Source organism: Camelus ferus, chromosome 3 (genome assembly GCF_009834535.1).
Source record: "Camelus ferus isolate YT-003-E chromosome 3, BCGSAC_Cfer_1.0, whole genome shotgun sequence".
In the NCBI taxonomy this organism is placed as follows: Eukaryota; Metazoa; Chordata; class Mammalia; order Artiodactyla; family Camelidae; genus Camelus; species Camelus ferus.
Window position 1 is genome coordinate 35122702 of NC_045698.1, and position 19017 is coordinate 35141718.

The following is a 19017-nucleotide window of genomic DNA, read 5'->3' on the forward strand; positions in this document are numbered from 1 at the left end:
AAGCGTCTGTGACTTCACGCTGTTGGAGCATTCATTGTTACTCTGGGGGTTGCAGCTTTCTCTAAGTTTGCTATGGCTGGGCCAAGAAGGAAGGGATATGCAGATTTCTACAGAAATTATGATTCCATAAAAGATTATGAGGAAGGCTGGTATCTTAAATAGTGCAAAGTGATTTTGGACTGTAAAGAATTTCTTTGAGTTGAGTTCTGTGGAAGTTTGTCACTTACCTGTACTCCTGGACTATGATACTGTGAACTATGAATATCTGGGTTAAGGAATAGTTTCTCTTAATAAATAAACAACTAACAAATACCAACAAAACAAAACAAAACTTTGGGAGACATTTTGGTGGCTGACGACCTCACTAGTCAAAAGAAACTGAGATGGAATTCAAACAGAGGCGGCAGACCATGGTGTCTAGATTGTGTCTCCGGGAGTCAAGCTGGAGGGAACTGGCCCAGAGAGGTCCACGGGGAGCTCAGGTTCCAGAGGACACACCAGCAGCCCACGTGCACATCTCAGGCAGGCTTTAGAGAGGCTGGGCTTAGAACTGGTGCTCTGAGGAGACGAAGCTACTGGTAATTTCCTGCTGTCCTTGGTGCCCGATCCTTTTCACTCTTCTCTGGGTAAATCTTGGTAGTTACATTCAGTGCGTTAGGTAGTCCCTTTCCTCATTTCAAAATGTGCCTAATTTTCAAAGAATTCCAGTCCTTCTTTGAGAAATGGTATATCTTCTTATTGTTCCAGTGCTTTGGTAACTGGAAACATTTTTTGTCCTTGGCTACTGCCTTTCTTTACTGAAAAATGGTACAACCCAAGACAAGGAAATTTTACCCTGAGTGTTTATCTCTAGGCTTCTTTTTCATTATTTGCCTCCTGCCCTTCTGTCAGATTTTAAGGCATGAGGCTTTTACCCTTGTACAATCAGTGCCTTTTCCAGACCTGGCACATAGTAGGTGTTCAATTAAGGTATGTTGCTAAAATATGTTTGAATGTTAGAGGTCACCAAACGTAGAAATATATTCTGTAGTTTATCCCTCTGCTGCTTACAGAGCCAGTGGAACACATTTCTTCCATAGTTTGTTTTTAACCACTTCAAAGTTACACCTTTACAGCTTTTTTCTTTTTTGGTTAACTTAGCTGAAAATGCCCGTTTCCACCATACTGTAAGAGGGTTATCTCAGTTAGTGTTAATGACCTCCTGCCCTACGTCCCTTCTTCCACCTTGTCTTGAGGGAATTTTCTCGGTGATTTTCCACCCCTTTCAGACTTAATGGTGGATAGTGGGTGGGTTGGGGGTGAGTATTGGTAGAGATATGTAAGGGCTATGATCAGGATTGTGGTTTTGTGGCCCTGATTCTCCTCTTTCTGAAGAAGATGTCAAAAATCTATTAACTACTTATCCTTGTGGCTAAAGAGTTAAAGCCCAGGTTAACTCCAGAAAAGATAAGAAATTTGTTAATAGGGTTCCTTAGAACTCATTGATGAAAAAGAAGTCAGATCTTTGGAAGGAAGTGGAAACAGGTGGTAGAAAACTAACAGTACCTTCTCATCCTCCTCTCTTCTTTTCTTGTCTCTATATAGACCAGTTTCCTCCTCTTCAATCCCTACACATGGCCAGGTATGGCCACTGAGTTAGCTGGGTCTTCAGGGAAGCAGACATTGAGATGAGGTCTGACACCAAATACAGGTTCAGGCAGGGAGAGCCTCAGACCAGGATGCAGATGGAATGGGAGCTCCAGAGGGAAGATGATCTGTAAGAGATGTTCTATGTTAACAGAAACATCCAGGCTCTAATCCTCTTGTGGTGCTTAGTCATTAGCTGGGGATTGCCTGGAAAAAGATTCTGAAGGCTCTCACAGCTCACACTTTTGGAAGCTGTCAGCTAACTCCACTCTTGAACTTCCCAACTCCACTCTTTTCTTGAAGGGAGAATTGAGCAGTACCATTCCACGGCAGCTGCAGCCACCAAAAAGTCAAAAGTTTCCTTGTCCTGAGCATCTTTGTAGAGTTAGGGTTAGTTTACCTGTGGGAGAGTCTGTGTGTATCTGCCCCTTGACAAAGTACCAAGAGAGAGCCTGGCCTCAGAGAGTGGATTCATGCTTTACAAAATGACCACATGCTATGGTTGAGAAGATGAGAGACTGAATTGGCTTCAAAAGATATTTTCCTTATAAAGATGGATAAAATTGGAAGGTTGGAGGTCACCAAAAAGAGAAATATATTGACTATTTTATTCACTTCGGTGCCAAAATACATGGTGAAACAATTTATATATTTCTCCTTTTTGTAACCTCATCAGAAGAAAGCATACTTCTGTTCAAATGTGTTACTTTGAGATAATCATCTTACACTTTGGTTTTATGTTTAATTGCTTCAGTCATAGTCTGTTCTTCTGCTCTGACCCCATGTCTCCCCCTTAGAATGTTTTCATAATTCTTCTTGCCCATTCTATTCAGATTTGCATCATTTCTTCATGCAGAGGAGGGGGAGGTAAACTAATACAAGGATTGGTAGAAATGTGTAATGGGAAAGCAGTGCTCCATTCCTGGAGGGATTGCAGAGATTAGTGTCACACAAGGACTTGAAAGATGCAGGGTTGGAGATTCCTACCACATCTTCATTCAACTCTCCTATTTAGCCTGTGCAGAAGACAGATGGATCTTGGAGATTGATGGTGGATTATCGTAAATTTAACCAAGTGGTGCTTGAAGTGGCAGTGGCAGATAGAGATGTTCTTTGGGAACTTTGGCAGGCCCCTGTAGGTGAATCTCAGCACAGACCTTTAGGATTTTGGAGCAAAGCCCAAATCCACCATCTGAAGATAATTACCCTCCTTTTGAGAAACAGCTCTTGGTCTGCTACTGGGTCTTACTTAGCACAGACTGAATGCTTAACTATGGGTCCCCAAGATACCATGCAACCTAACCCACCATATCATAAAGCTGGGCATGTGAAGCAAAACCCCATCATCAGATGGAAAGGGTATGTATGTGATTGGGTCCGAGCAAGTCCTGAAGGCACAAGTAAGTCAAGTGAAGAAGTGGCCCATGTGCCCATGGTCCCCACTCCTGCTACACTGCCTTCTTCCTCCCAGCCTGCACCTGTGGCCTCATGGGGAGCTCCCTATGATCAGCAGACAGAGGAGGAGAAGACTAGTTTATGGATGGTTCTGCATGATATGCAGACTCCACCCCAAACCAGACATCTACAGCACTACAACCCCTCTCTGGGACATCCTTGAAGGACATGGTGAAGGGAGATCCTCCCAATGGGCAGAACTTTGGGCAATGCACCTGGTTGTTCATTTTACTTGGAAGGAGAAATAGCCAGACATGTAATTATATACTAATTCATGAGCTGTGGCCAATGGTTTGACTGGATGGTCAGGGACTTAGAAGAAACACGACTGGAAAATTAGTGACAAAGAAATTTGGGACAGGGATATGTGAATAGATTTCTCTGAATAGGCAAAAAAACATAAAAATATTTGTGTCCCATAAGAAAGCTCACAAAGGGTAACCTCAGCAGAGGAGAATTTTAATAATCCAGTGGATAGAGGATCAGCTTCCCTTTTGTAGGTAAGCATCATCCAATCCACTGAAGGCCTGAATAGAACAAAAGGCAGAGGAAGGAGGAATTGGCCCCCTTTTTCCTGATGGACTGTGTAAGCTGGGACATCTCGTCTCATTTTATTCTATCTTCGAAGTAGGATTTACAGCATCAGCTTCCCTGGTTCTCAGGCCTTTGGACTCAGACTGTATCACACCACCTTGGTCTCCAGCTTGCAAACAGCAGATCATGTAACTTCACAATCATGTGAGCCAATTCGACATAACAAATCTCCTTTTATACATACATATGTGTGTGTGTGTTTGTACAAATATATGTATATATTACATAGGTAGGGTAGATAGATCATCTCCTATTGGTTCTGTTTCCCTGAAGAAACCAACGAAGTAAGGAAACTAAAAGTATATTAGGACTCTCTGGTTGAAGGAAAATAAACTGCTGTTAACTAGCTCCGGTAAAAAGCGAGGAATTGACGGAAGCATGCCAGCTGTGTGTTTTTTGAACCTGACAATGCAGTTAGGCCTTTGGAAGGGTGTAGTCATTCTCTGTTGCTGTGTAACAGACAAACTGCACAAGCTTGAACAACATCAATGCAGACTCCCAGAGTTCCTAGGCATCAGGAAGTGGGGTCAGGTAAGCTGGGTCCCACAGGCTGCCATCGCCAGGGCTGTGGTTTTCGTTTGGAGCTCAGGGCCCTCTCATGAGCTCATGTGGTTGTCTGTTGGCAGAATTCAGTTCCTTGAGGTTGGAGGACTGAAGCCTCAGCTCCTAGAGGTTGCCCCTCTCCGTGGGCAGCTCACACTCGCTGTGTGTTCCTCCTTGAGCCGGCAGGAGAATCTTCTCTGCTGGTTTTAAGGCTTCTTGCCTGATTAAGTCAGACCCAACAGAGATGATGTCCTTCTTAATTCAAAATAAAGTGACTTCGGGCTTGAATTACATGTGTGTAATCCCTTTTGCTGTAAAACATAGTAAACCATGGGAGTGATATGTTTTCATGTCCTTCTCACACTCAAGGAAGAGGGGATCTTAGGGGTCATCTAGAATTCTGCCCTCCTCGAGTGGACTTAGTCTAAGTGCTGGAAAAATGACTAACTCTCCTCTCCTCTGTCTTACCTCTCTCCTCCCTGATAACTTTGGACTCCCCACATTATAAAGGGAGGCTCTTTAGATGGGATGAATGTCCAGCTCTGGTCCAGCCAGTCACTGGCTGTGGGAGTGATTTCATGTATAAATAGCTCCTGGGTGACAGTGGAGGAATAGGGAGTGATGGTTAATGGGTACAAGGCTTTCTTTTGAGGGTGATGAAAATGTTCTAAAATTAGCTTATACGTGATCCAGCTCTGTTTGTAAGAATGGCCAAGAAGCAATGAGCACCCCAGGCTGCCAGACTGAGATCCTCTTAATATTATTCCCCATTAAAAAGACCCTGGTCTCTTTGGAGGTAATGTCTTATTTTAGCTTTGGGTCATGGAAGGGATCAGATGAGCCTGGGACAACCTGTGTCTCAGAGCACAAGTTCAGAAACCAATGGAATGATGTGAAAAGTTCGGCCAGTTTTAGCCCCTTCACACTGGCTACAGCGTCGTGCAATCTGGCTTGGCCTCAGATGCCCCTGTTCAAGGGAGTAGATCAGAGGAAAGTTTTGTCATTCGGGCCCCCAGGAGGTAGCGCAGATGATGCTGGAGGCTGGACTGGACTTTGCTCGTGCCTGCGGGGTCACTGTGAGGGCCCTGCGGTTTTTCTGGACTTTTCCAGTGGCACCAGGTGCCTTTTTAGACTTTGTTTTTTTTTCCTATTTCTGTTCCTCCCACTGCCCACTTCACGGGATTTCACTATCTCAGATATACTGTGCATCTGCTTGTATGCTATGGCCCTTTGAAGGGCCACAAACCATAGTAATTTAATATCTAAGATTTTAGCCTCCAAGAATCAGTTTTTGCCCCTCCCGGGGGTTGAGACCACCCTCTATTCATCTGTGCTAGAAAAGTGTGAAGAATAAGGACATTCCTCAGCTCACTAGACTTGGGGACCCAAGTGACTATTATTTCTGGACCAAAAAGAGCCAGGGTAAATATTTTCCATTACTGGGAATCAGGGCTGGAATCGTCTCTGACTAAGACCCTTGGGTGACTTTGACAAAGGAACAGCATAATAGGTTTTAACCCCTTCTCTGCCACGGGGTTAAGCCCAGGGGCCTTGATCTAAGGGTGTTGACCCTGAATGTACCTCCTACATGCTAAAGCCCACCTCAACGTCTGCTTTCTGGGGAACCCACCTGTGGCACCTCTAATGCGTTGTTGACTTATTACTGCTGGTTCTGAGAGCTCCCGGTTGAGCATCTGTGGTGTGTGCAAAACCTCGTCACCATGAAGACTGCTGGGTCTCCTCCCTTCACCTCTGGAGCCACTCTCGCCCTCTCTGTGCTCAGGGAGACTGACGCGTGGATTGCAGCCACGGGCCCCTTGCCTCTGGCTTCCTGCCAGGCTTGGCCAATGGGAGGCAAGAGGGGGAGAGTGAGGTCAGAGTGCTTCCTCCCCGGCCCCTCACCGTCAGGTCGCCCGGGCTGTTGCTGAGTCTACACTGAGGGCGAGCTCTCCTGTCGGTGGAGCCTCTCTACAGCTCTCACTCTGGGTTCCCGTAGCTGCCTCCTCTCCTCGGCTTCTCCGGGCCCAAAGGTTGTAATGACTCTCTGCTTGTGGTAGTCCTGCAGGCACTGCCTTACTCTGCACTTTTCCTCAGTTTTGCCCACCTCTCTAGCGGTCTACTTTTCGAATTCTCCCTAAATGACTCAGCTTGCAGGTGCCACATTTCCTGCTGAGAACCTGACTGATACACATAAGGTGATGACCTGGGACCGTGATTTGGAAACTTGGGGAAAGTTTCAGTAGGTAAAAGTCAAGCTGTGTGTGTGTGTGTGTGTGTGTGTGCAGGAAGGGTAGGAAGGGGAAGACGCAGGCAGTGAAGTTGTAAGAGAGGCTGCTTGGTGGGTACAGACTTGAAGGCAGTAGAGGACAGAAGTCTACACTTTTCAGGGGTTGGGAAAAGTTTTGTTCTGTGTTGTGGGAAATGAATGTAATACATTCCATAAAAGCACATGCTGTAACTACCAAGATGTTGTCACAAGGAGGTGCTTAAAAGATGACTAGATTGTTGCAACGCAATGCAGTGACACAGGAAAGTTAATGTTTTGTAGAAGGAAAGAAAAGAAATGAAACTTTGAGTATTTACCCTGTGCTGGTGCTGATAGAACATTTCACTCAAGGAGACAAGCGTGTTGATTTTGCTTCCTTTAAGCTATGAAGCCCATCAGCCAGCCATGAGATAATGCATTTTGCTCTGGGGCTTAGAAAAAGACAACTTCAGAATAGTGTCCATTGTGAGGACTCCTGCTGACACATGTAGAGGGAGAGAAACCATTAGAGTTGCTTCTGCTCTTTGACTATTACTGACAAGTTGCTGTGGGTGGGGAGATTCTAATATAAATTTTATTTAATTTCCACTGGATATTACAGTTAAAGGACTAAGCATGGCTTCCCCGCATGTAGACAATCACCCCCTCCCCAGTTTCTTAGTGGTCTCTGTAGTTCCTCCTGTGACCAATAAGCTAAGGACTTTATGTGCATACATGCCACCTTTGATTTCTATGTGAAAGTACTTAGAATAGCATCTGGTACCTACTAGATTCTACACATATGAACTCCCTTGATGTTAAAAGAACCCAATGAGGTGGACACTGAGTTACATGTTCAGGTTAGGGGTGGAGTCAGGATCTGAACTCAGGTAACTGGCTCTGTAGCTGATGTTCGTGACCACCACGCAATACTGCCTCTCACGAGGTTTGAATGGATGGGCCATGTGAGCACAGGAGTGGACGGCGTCAGCTGGGCATTCTTCCTCCAAAGAGACCCTGCTGAGTCAAGGCTCTAAAAATACACTTTTTTGTGAGATCTTAGATCTTAGTGGTGTTTGCTTTGCAAACGACAAAGAAAGCCTAGCCTGTTCCTCTAGAATTCCCACCAAGACCAGGAAGACAGCACAGGAAGCTGCTTGTGGATTTGAAGGACCCCAAGAAGATCCTTCTGCCCCAGATATGTCTCTAGTAGCTTGCATTGTGTCTGAAGGGCCCCTTCTGAAAGTTAGTCCTTCAAGTCATGGATTCACTGGGGTCTTGAACCCCAGAATAAATTCCTCAAAGCTCCTTTGCCAATAAATATTTGCTTTTTAAAGGCTAACAGAAACCTACTTAGACTAGCTCTAGAAATAAAGGGAATTTTATCCAAATGACACGTGTTGTTTGCTAGAGTTACAAGGGCAGAAAGTGGCTTAGGAAATGGTTCTTAGCAGTATTTTGGTTTCTAGGGAATTCCTAATTCCAAGGTAACTATTCTCTCTGAGGCCATGTGAGCTCTCTTCCCTGTAATTCCCTGCAGAGGAAGGCAAGTAAGGCGGACACGAAGACTGGCCTTCTTCACCTGGCCCTGTCCTGGCAGGAAATGCCACATAAGCTCCACGTACACCGCAGCCCAAGGGTCAACCAGGGCCCAATGTCTCAGAATCCCAACTTCCTAGAGAATCTGATTCAGCTCTGGTCAGGGGTCCACCTCAGGTCCACTCACTTGGCCAGGGGATGGGGCCACATGCTAGCTGCCAGGCCATGGGAGCCATTGGCTCAGGCTCTCAGAGGAGGGGGCATGTGACACAGGTCTTCCAAGAGTTGGGGGGAACAGGGCAGAAACATGGGAATCTCTCCTGCCACAGCGTGAAGGTGAGCACCTCCTCTCCTGTTGACTATCTTCTCATAGCTGACAGCAGGGCCCTCAGATGAGAGTGCAACTTTGAAGCACCTGCCCCCTTTCCAGCCTTTAGCGCTAGAGATGAGGCAACCCTGGCTGGTACCCTGGAACAGACAGAAAGGGAGTTGCTGGGGCTGGGAAGTGGGCACCCAAAGAGGAAAAGGATAACGTTTTGGAGAACACTTCAGCATCATGCCCAAGAGTGTTTTTCCTTTCCTTCTCCATCCTTTTCCTTTTTAACTTGAAAGAGACTTCATATATTTAGTTCAATCTCCTTTTCTTTTTTTCTGGCTGAGAACTGAGGTTCATGGATGTGACGATGACCTACCCGGGGTTACAAAGCTGGTTAGGACTCCTGGCTTCTTTCTCTGCCCCTGACGGCTAAGCCCTCATATCACCCCCCCCCCCGGTGTCTCCAATCCTGCCTTTTCTTTAACCTGATATCCTTATCTGACCTCTCGGTGAAACCATGTTGTGGAAGAAATAACTCACAACCTGCACCCTCCACCCCACAAGGGCCATTTGTGAGCAAGCTGTATTTCCTTGGAATTTCCCTCAGGTTAAAAAAGGCTTGAGTTTCTCAAGCTTAGTAGCTCAGCAACTAAAAAGCAATATTAACACCACCAAAGGGCTTAAAAGCAAACTGTGGAAAAAGAAACAAATCATTTGATCATAGCTGATAAAGATGTTCTGGGGTGATAGGGAAGCTCTGGTACGTTCCTCCCAGCATCTGGCTTGTTCTGAACCTTATCTGCACAGGATCAGTGGCTGGTACAGTTACCCAGTAACATCTTATATTTGCCAAGGCCTTGATTAATGTTTAAAGAAACATGGGCAATGCTATATGCTGTTCTTTTAAAAATAGCCTCTACTTAGTTGAAATGGGTCAGTTTTTTCTCCAAAGAGCTTTACTCCTATTGTGCATGACAAATAATAATATTTACTGAAATAATTGAATATTTATTGAATATGACAAATATCTAAGATTTATTGAACACTTCCTATGTGCCAGGTTCCATCCTAAGCGTTTTACATCTCTTTTTTAATCTATACAACAACCCCAAGAGGTATACGCATTTCTCCCATTTTCCTGGTGAGGAAGAAATTAAGACTTAGAGAGGTTGTGACTAGCCCTAGATCAAGTAGATAGTAAAGGGCAGAGTGAGGATTCAAATTTATACCTTTATGTCCCTAAAAACTATTCCTTTTATCCCACTGCTGTGATGCCTCGTTAGGTACCTTTACAGCACAGTTTACACTTGATAGTTTTCAAACAGAAAGCAAGGGCTCAAAATTTATTTTTCAAAAATGTCCCAATCCTTATCCTGCTCCCCCACTCCAATACAAATTATCTAAAAGCTGCAAGGGTTAGAACAAATAGTGAAATGGGCTCAGTGTATGAGGACCTTTATCTGGAATCAAAAGGCAAGAGGAATAAGAATAGCTCATTTAAAATTTCAGTTATTAGTCTCTTATGGGTGTAATTCTAGTCTCTCCCACCAGAGGGAAGTTATCATATGAAAATATGACACTATCCCTGGCTTCACTTTCAGACCAACCTGTCACAACCACTTCTGGATTTAGTTTCAAAGCTCAGTCGACTTCCTGAGATTGCTGCTTCTTTCAAGTATGAAACTAATATGTCATGCCTTGCTTTTTTTTGGCCTAGTAACTGAAAGGAGCTTTTCATATCTTAGAAACCACCTCTTCAAATGGGGGTGTTAACCTGAGCCAAAGACAGATACTTGGATTGGTCCAATTTTAGAGGTAGAATCCTTGCACCAAACACTCAGTGACAGTCAAAAGAATTCTTTTGTGTCCAAGATTTTATAATTTATTCCATGTAAATATCATCTGGGTTACAGTAACCTGTATTGCCCTAGAAAATTTGACTCATGCTTTTTCATGGGGATTGTAAAGATTAGCAGAGAAAAAGAATTAAAGTTTTTGATAGACAACAAATCATAAGATAGCTTATGATTTGGAGAGACCACCAGAAACACTTCTATTTATCGGTCACTTGGCACAATGTCTTATAGAGAAAATGCTCTATGGCTGGAATCAGATCCAATCTTCCCAACATCCCTGGGAGGTACGTTCTATTAATTTTGCCCATTTTAGAGATGAAGAAATTGAAACCTACTCAAATGAAGCAATGTGCCAAAGAATACACACTTAGGCTATGTTCTTAACCACCATGAAGCAATCGATCTGTTGGAGATTAGATGGGCCCAAGTACAGAGACTTGGCCACAATTTCAGGAGCAAGATCCACTGGAGCTCAGAAAATCCATGTCAGGAAAAGGAGGATGAGGAAAAGGCAGGGTAGGTGGGAAGCTACCTGGCTACTCTCACTGGCTGCACCCAGGTTCCACTACTAAGTCTAGTAGCATAGCTGCTTGAGCTATGGTTATAGAGCATCCTTCCATGGTCAGCAGGGGTCCCAAGTGCTGTTTTAATCAGAAGTCAGCCTGGTAGGAGTCTGGCTGGCAGGTGAAGGCCACAGAAACCAGGATCCATGTCTACAGAAAGAACAGGTAGGCTCTACCACCCTGGCTCCAGCCACAGGCTAAGATTCAGAACAAGAGCCAAGACTTAAGAGGGAATGTGGAACTTGGCAGGGAAGAAAGCAAAGAGAGGAGAACAGCCTGGCCAATGTTCAGCTTTATGAATTGGGCCAACTCCAAGAGTAGGCCAATCCCAGCTCTAATCTGGAATCTGGCTGGAGACTCAAGAGGGCAGGCAGATTCCCAGTGGTTGGCTACGCCACAGGGTCTAGGAAGGTCGGCTTTGATGTGGGTCCCTGTGATTGTGGGCTGAGGCTATTGATGAGTCATTGGTTATAATGGACTTGTAAACAGAAGCCTGAATGTGGGTGCCTTGGTGAAGCCCACAGGAAGGTCTTGGGAAAGGCAGAGTGGACAGTCAGGACTTACTCATGTTCCCCCGTGAGCAGTGCCAGACAACCCTGACGCCAGCACCATGACACTCTCACCAGGAAGCATCTTATAAGTGGTTTCTTCGGTGCTGTGAACCTGAAGCTTCATGACCAATTTAACAAGTAGAATCTTTCGAAGCTTATTTCATCACTAGTTCCTGAACACCTGCTCTGTCTCCCATGATTCCTAGCAGAGTGCCTTGCTTAATAATGCACAAAATTAGATCCAGGTGAACCTCATACCCAGCAAATAAAGGAAAACCTCTTTCAACTAAAGAGATATGGGCACTCCCAGGGAGGAGTGTGGAGTTAATTCTGATGGGAAGGACAGATTTTGAGCATCAGAAGTAGGATAAAGACGAGAGCATTTGTATTAGTTTCATAACTGTTATAACAAACTACCACAAACTGCGTGACTTAAACCAGTGGACACCGACTCTATCACACTCTGGTGGCCAGCAGTCCAAAATTAAGGAGTCAGCAGCAAGAGGTCCCTCTGGGAGAGCCTGTTCCTTGCCTCTTCCAGTTCCTGGTGGCTGCTGGAATTCCTTGTTTTGTGGCCACTTCACTCCTGCCTTCAAGACCAGCATCTTCAAATCTCTCTCTGCTCTGCCTTCATGTCACCTTCTCCCCTGTGTGTGTCACATCTCCCTCTGCTCCTCTCTAAGCACACTTGTGATGGCTTACAGGGCTTTTCCAGAGAATCTGGGGTAATCTCATCTCAATATCCTTAATTTAATCACATCTCTAAAGTGTTTGCCATATAAGGGAACATTCACAGATTCCAGGGATTAGGGGTGGGGGGCTATTATTCAGCATACAGTATGGGATGCTATAGCATCCTGACTGCAAGAAAGAGCATAAGGGGGAAAAAGAGAGAGAAGCAGGATTGTTTGGAGGACAGCGAGCAGTTAGTCTAGAGGACAGGGATCACACAGAGAAGCTCTGGAAGGCATGGCCTCCCCACCTGCCTTTTTGGTCATATTGGTGGGGAATATGACTCCCAGACCAAAGAGTTTGGAATATGTGATGGAGGAAATCCTATAAATGTAGATTTAGAAAGAATAGTCAAGATCAGAATGTACAACCACAATAGTTTTTATATGAGAAAGCCTAGAACCACTGCAAGTATTTGATCAGAGGAAGGATGATGTGATGAAAGCAGTGTTTAGGAAAATTACTTCCTCCATGCTCCCAACTCTGTTAAAATGTATTTGTGCTTATTATGGCTTCTATCTAAAATGTAAACTCCAAGGGGGAGGGTATAGTTCAGTGGTTAGAGTGAGTGCTTAGCATGCACGAGGTCCTGGGTTCAATCCCCAGTACTGCCATTAAAAAATAAATAAATAAACCTAATTACCACCCCCCCAAAATAAAATAAATAAAATATTAAAAATAAATAAATAAAATGTAAACTCCATAAGGCTAACATTCCACAGCTGACTCCAAAAGCCTGCAAGATTTCAGCAAGTTCCAATCAAATTTCCATGCAAATATTTTTAGGATTCCCTTAGGCACGTGTATTTGTTCTAAGTTGGTTGTCACTTTTCTCTCTTTCCAGACTGCTGCTGTCATCTGCTTCTACCTCATCACTGCTTCTCCAGGCAGGGGAGGCCCATTGCTCTAGTTTACCCAGAGCCTGGAACAACCCAATCCTTACAAAGCCGAGTTCACACCAGTCTGTAATACTGAACAGAACCATATTCATGATTTGAGGATGATGTAAGGAAATTACTCTCTTTAAAGGAAATTTTTAAAGCAGAATATTGGCCATCCGGGCCTCAGACTCCATCAACCATGGCCTATCAGGGTCCCTCGCTAACCAGTTCTCTTTTTCCCATTAGACCAACAGTCACTTTTCTTAAAAACATCTTATTAAGACCAAACAAGCCTTCCAGACCTTGTGTCAGCCTCAAGAGAATTCCTTCCATCCCCTCCCACCCAGCTCCTCGAAGTTGTGATCTGCGTGCAGCATGTACTCCCCGACAACCTGCAGTGTAACCTCTGCCCAGCTTTGCCTCTGACGCTCTCGAGCGAAGTCAAAAGCCCCCTCACTGCTAAATCTGTGCTTTCATCCTTATCTTCCTCATCCTCTTCAGCACCGGACCTAAGCCACGCTGTCTGGTCTCACTGACCTCCTGCTTTCCTACTTACTCAACGTCTTGCTGCAACTGCAGAAGAAAAACCAGTTAAGACCATCACAGTCTCCCTGCAGAGGGGTAACTCACCCCACAAAGATGATAAACGACCTTGCTTAACAATGTAAAAAGTCAACTGCTTTTCAAACTGTGGGCTGTGAAATCAACTTAGTGTAGTGTAAGTCTCACTGTTGAGCTAAATGGAATTGAACGGAGGGACCATCAGAGTGCACTGCACGTAGTAAAGCTAAGTGTTTTGTACCTAGTGTGTGTATATATGTGTTCACTGGGTAGCAGTGCTGAATGTGTTTCTTACTGTGTCGTCAGAAAAGTAAAAAAGGCACTGATTTGGGTCTTCATGAAGTTAACTCCTATAGTCCAGAATAGAACCTCAACTTTAGTTTTTGGGGAAAATAAAAACAACTGCAATGAGCCTTTTGATTATGAAGAGAAAGATTAGTGTTTACTCTAAAACAAGGATTTCAATGTCACTCCTAGAACAACTGTTGGAAATTTGAAAATGTTATTTTTGTCCCAAATGACACATGAGGTTCTTCCCGATTTGGTCCCTGCTCACCTCTCCAGCCTCATTTTTTCCACTTCCTACTCTGTGGTCTGCCTTGTGGCCACACCGCGTCCTTTTGTCCTCCGATCATGGCCTTCTCTTCTGGCTCCAGCCCTGGAATGTGGCGAACACTCAACCTCCTGTCCCTTCCCTGCCCAAAGCTCCATTTGTCCCACCTCGTTGTCCTCTTATCCAGGCTGACAGATTGCTCTCTCTAGAAAACCTTCTCAGACGCCAAGCCTAGTTAGTACTGGAATCCCCCAAGTGAGCCCCTGGGCTGTGGGGTCTGGATGAGCAATTCATGAAGCTACCCTAACAGTGTCTCTCACCCCCCCCCTTTTTTTTTTTTATTGCTCCACCCCTCCACTCCCAGGAGTCTTTTAAGACATTTTCTGCCTGATTTCTCCTCCCTCTGCCTCATGAAATTTTAATACCACAGATTTTCTTTATGTCTATTTATGTACTTGGGCCTTTGGGAGGGTTACAACCCATAATCTAATAGCTAAGATTTGATATAATCTTAGATGATGTGGATTTTTTTTTTCTCCATAAGAACCAATTTTTGCCCCCTCGAGGGCAATATTGTCCCCTTTGAGAATGCATGGAATAGGATAAGAGAAAACTACTTGTCCTCTTGACAGGGCTACGGCAAAAACAGTTCCCATTCTTTTCCGATAAGAGGCTTATGTCACTGCTGAAGAGGGCAAGGGAGATAAGGTTAAAGCACAGATTTAGCAGCGAAGCTAACTTTGTGCCAAGGGCAGAGTCCAAGGTAGGACAGAAGTCATTTAGCAGCAGCGTGGAGAGTGACCATTGAATACAGGCCACAAATTCAAGGAGTTGGGCTGGAAGAGGGTGGAATAATTAGCTAGAGGGTGACAAGAGGTCTAGGAGGTCTTGTTTTAAAAGCATGACTTTAGGCTGATGGAGAGGAGCCTGTGGACGGTGAGAGACTAGGAAACGTCCAGAAAGGGGTAAGTGACTGGACAGAAGCCCAGAGGAGGAGGGAGGGGACAAGGGAATCACTGGCAGCAGTGAAGGGAGGACAGCCAGCTTCTCGCCCTCTGAGATGTCTGGGTGGGAATATGCAGGGAAGTCACCATACCTGGGAGAGTGTGGTGGAAGATAGAAGGAAGGCCTGAGGAGAGGAAGAAGTTGGTGTTCTCTACTTTGGAAAAACAGGTGAAGCTGACTGAGACACAGAAAGATGACCAAGTGGCACTGAGGGCCAGCTGAATAAAAAGGACAAAATTTGTAGCAGTTGGATTTTTTGTTTCCCCTATTACTTTCCAGGCACTGTCTTAGGTGCTGGGGATACAGCAGTGCACCCTGAGTTTCTGACCTCAAAGTGCCATTGTCTGCCTTCCCCAACTGGAAGATGCATCTATGAGCAAGATTGTTTTAGATGCTGATAATGGTGATGGAGATGAAATACAGGAGTGACAGGAGGAAGACTCTGGCTGGCTGATCAGGAAAGACCTGCCTGAAGAGATGACATTTGACCTGAATCCTGAATGGCTTTTCATATTCTGAGAGTGAAGCTTTCCAAGCAAAAGGGACTCCAAGTGCACAGGGCCTGAGGAAGAAACAAGCTTGGAGTTTCAAGGACAGACAGGAGGCCAGGGTGGTTGAAGCAGAGGGTCCAGGGAGAGAGGTGGGGGTCAGGAGGCCAGGGGGTCCTCCTGGCCTAGTTCAGAGATCCCTGGAGGCAAGAAATGGTAAGATTAACTGGATACATTTGCCTCTGTCCACCTTACCAGCATCTTTCCAGTATTTTCAACAGAGTTTATTTTTTGGAGCAGTTTTAGTTTTTTAAGCAGACTTTTTTTTTTTTTTTAATGGCAGTTTTTTAGAGCAGGGTTTGGGGAGGAGAGGTGAATAGGTGGAGCACAAAGGATTTTTAGGGCCGAGAAACTACTCTATGATGGTATTTCGATGCATACGTGTGATTACATCTTTGTGCAAATTCATAGAACATGCAACACAAAGAGTGAAGCCTCATGTAAATTATTGTCTTTGGGTGATTATCATGTGTTAATGTGGATTCATCTGTTGTAACAAACGTACCCCTCCGGTGGGGATGTTGATAACAGGGCCGGGGCGGGGCTATACATGTGTGGGGACAGGGGGTATATGGAAAACCTCTACTGTCTTCTCAATTTTGCTGTGACTCTTTCTAGCAATTTAAAGCCAAATGCTTAATATCTTATCTATTTCCTGCCACTGGCAGTGAGTTCTATTTTTGACCTATCACTTAGAGCAGCAGGGATGAAAACATCTCTCAATATGTTATGAGCTAGAGGACATTAACATCTAAAAGAGCACATTTTCCCTTTGAGGGCCATCACCTGTAAAATGCAGGTCAAAAAAGGTGAATGGGAACAGCATGATTAGGGCATGTTCTTAAATACATATTGAAATGTCCACACAGGTTTTTAGAGTAATAAAAAGAGCTAAAGGAGATTGTTCCCTTCTGTTTTCTGATTTTTTATTTTTTGCAGGTTTTTTCTTTCACTCTAAGAAAATGGACATGTGTTTTAAGGAAAGGTATTCCAGAGCCTACCTGTGCTAGAAAATACTAACATCTGTGGAGAGGAAGCTTCCTATATTTAAAACCTTCTTGTGTGTATGTGCATTGCATACACACTGCATAAATAAAACACACACGTGTGTTTACAGTGCTGAGCAAGTCTCCTTCCAGCCCCTGCCCCCCCATCACCCTGGGGCTGTCTCAGGAGGCAACTGCTGTTGCCGGTGACATAGCCTGCAGAGAGATTCTATTTATATAAGCAAATGCCTACTTACAAGAAAGGATAAATAGTAGCACAGTATATGCTGTTTGGGACTTTTCTTCTGTACTTAACATATCTTGGAAATCATTCAGTGGCGAAAGAGTTGCCTCATTCTTTTGCAATTTAAGTTTAATATAAAGAACATTATCGTTAAGAAATTATACGTTTTTATTTATGCCAATTCAACAGCAGAGCTGCAGTTAGATTGATTCTTAGTCTTCTGGGCTTTAACATCAAATAGTTCAAAGTTTAACATTTTTTCTCTCCTCTGGGGCTCTATCTAAAAGTCCCCATTTTAAGCCCCTCCAACCCCCATCTGAGGTTTGCCACCATTGTCTGGTTTAGTCATCTGATCTCATTTGTGATCAATCAAATATAATAAACCCAGATAGTGTGGCTCAGATAGCTCTTAAAGACAAAAGATTAAAAGATGAAATAAAAGTAAATATATAGGACAGAGGGCTGAGGGTTTGCTGAAGGTCTGAGATTTGAGAGAGAGTGTGTGTGTGTGTGTGTGTGTGTGTGTGTGTCTTAATTCCTAATCAGTTACATCAATATTCACCTCGCCTAGATTTGCAGTTGGAGACTAGGCTTGATGCAGTTTTAGCTCATATTATAAGACGACTGCACATTTCTGGGCTGTTCTAAGAAGCCACAGTCCCTTAGATCACGGTGGTTCACGAGGACAGAGCACTCACTCAGATAATTCCCAAATACTGTCTCTTATTCTCTTTTTCTCTCGGGGTAAGTAACACGGACACACTTGCCAAGTATAACTGAGAATGTTAAGGGCAATCCTTGACTCGGCAGCTCGAGCAGGCTGTGTGCTAAAAGCAACTTCGAAACAAGCCCTATAAATAGCCGTTCATTGTCAGCGGGAGTGAAAAGACAAGAGGGAGCATGCGGCGCTGTGATTCAGGCCTAATTAAGGGGCTGTGTCGGCGGCGCAGGGTTATAAGCGAAGAGCGGCTGCAACTGATCATCCAGTCAGCCGGCCACTGCAAGGGTTCAACACCAGCAACCTAGGCGGGACAGATGCTGGCTTTGCCTCCGCTATGGCAAAAGTCATCTTGAGGCACCTCGTAGAGACTCCAGTGCGATATGAGGAGCAGTTTGAAGCTCGAGGTTTGGAAGACTGCAGGCTGGATCACGCTTTATATGCACTGCCCGGGCCAACCACCGTGGACCTGGGGAAGGCCGGGGCGGCCCCGGCTCCCCCCGTGGACTCCGCCGCAGAGATGCCGCCGCAGAGAGGCGAATCCCGCTTCCAGATCCTGCTGGACGTGGTCCAGTTCCTCCCCGAAGATATCATCATTCAGACCTTCGAAGGCTGGCTGCTGATCAAGGCTCAACATGGAACCAGAATGGACGAGCATGGCTTTATCTCGAGAAGCTTCACCCGGCAGTATAAACTGCCCGACGGCATCGAAACCAAAGATTTGTCTGCCATCCTCTGTCACGACGGGATTCTGGTGGTGGAAGTCAAGGATCCAGCTGGGACCCAGTGAAATCCCACCGCTTCCTGTTCATACGGCAGGAGGAAGATTCTAATTCAGCCTGTGGTATCACGAGAATGTTTGAGCCACGTTTGAAGTGATTTTTATGAAGATTAAAAATCTAGGCATGGTTCTGGTATGTTGACGTTGTCTTTGTTATTATTACTCAAAAAGGAAAATTGTTAAATTTGTACCTAGGGCTCAAATTGATGCTATTCTTACATTGGAAGCATTGACAATTTAGGCGATTGATACTAGAGAGGAACTCAGTTATTTCTTTGTTACTCCAGCAGTGCCAGAGAAGCTGCATTTGTAACAACTGATGGCAGAAGAACCACACAAATCCCAGAAATTCTTATTCATTTTATGAAAACTTTTTATATTGAGAAAAAGGGTTGTGATCCCCTACGCTTCATAAGCTTTACTTTTCAGTGTTTTATTACAGTGGAACTTTGTAAACACGGAGTCTAGATGTTAAAATACAGTACTTGGATATTGGGTCTGAAATACATTTATGAGTCACTGTATTTGTTACTGCTTGAAACTTACGTTGGGATTTTCAGATGTAAGTCTTATTTTTCAAAAGTTCCACATACGTATCTCATTTTTTTTCACTAAACTGAATCTTATCTGTAGTGCTTTTTAAAAGCACAGCATATGTTTTGTTACTTATGAAATAATAAGATGTATTAACTCATAAATTAAGTTTAGGAAACCACTTTA

At 44.5% G+C, this 19017-nt stretch overlaps 1 protein-coding gene and 1 long non-coding RNA gene across 2 annotated transcripts in view; one reads left to right on the plus strand and one right to left on the minus strand.

The window, feature by feature from the left end:
- The window catches only part of LOC116661012, a 134742-nt gene that overhangs the window by 60293 nt on the left and 55432 nt on the right, over positions 1–19017 (minus strand). The window contains exon 9 of the long non-coding RNA XR_004316780.1: positions 1546–1754. This is a non-coding gene — a long non-coding RNA (uncharacterized LOC116661012). The remainder of the gene's footprint in view (positions 1–1545; positions 1755–19017) is intronic.
- HSPB3 (heat shock protein family B (small) member 3) lies at positions 17674–18425 on the plus strand. The gene has a single exon (XM_006185923.3). It carries the CDS (start codon positions 17854–17856, stop codon positions 18304–18306), a length of 453 nt encoding a protein of 150 aa, XP_006185985.1. The 5' UTR covers positions 17674–17853; the 3' UTR covers positions 18307–18425.

Coding starts and splice junctions, on each gene's coding strand:
- HSPB3 (XM_006185923.3), top strand. CDS start 17,854: ATGGCAAAAGTCATCTTGAGGCACCTCGTAGAGACTCCAGTGCGATAT.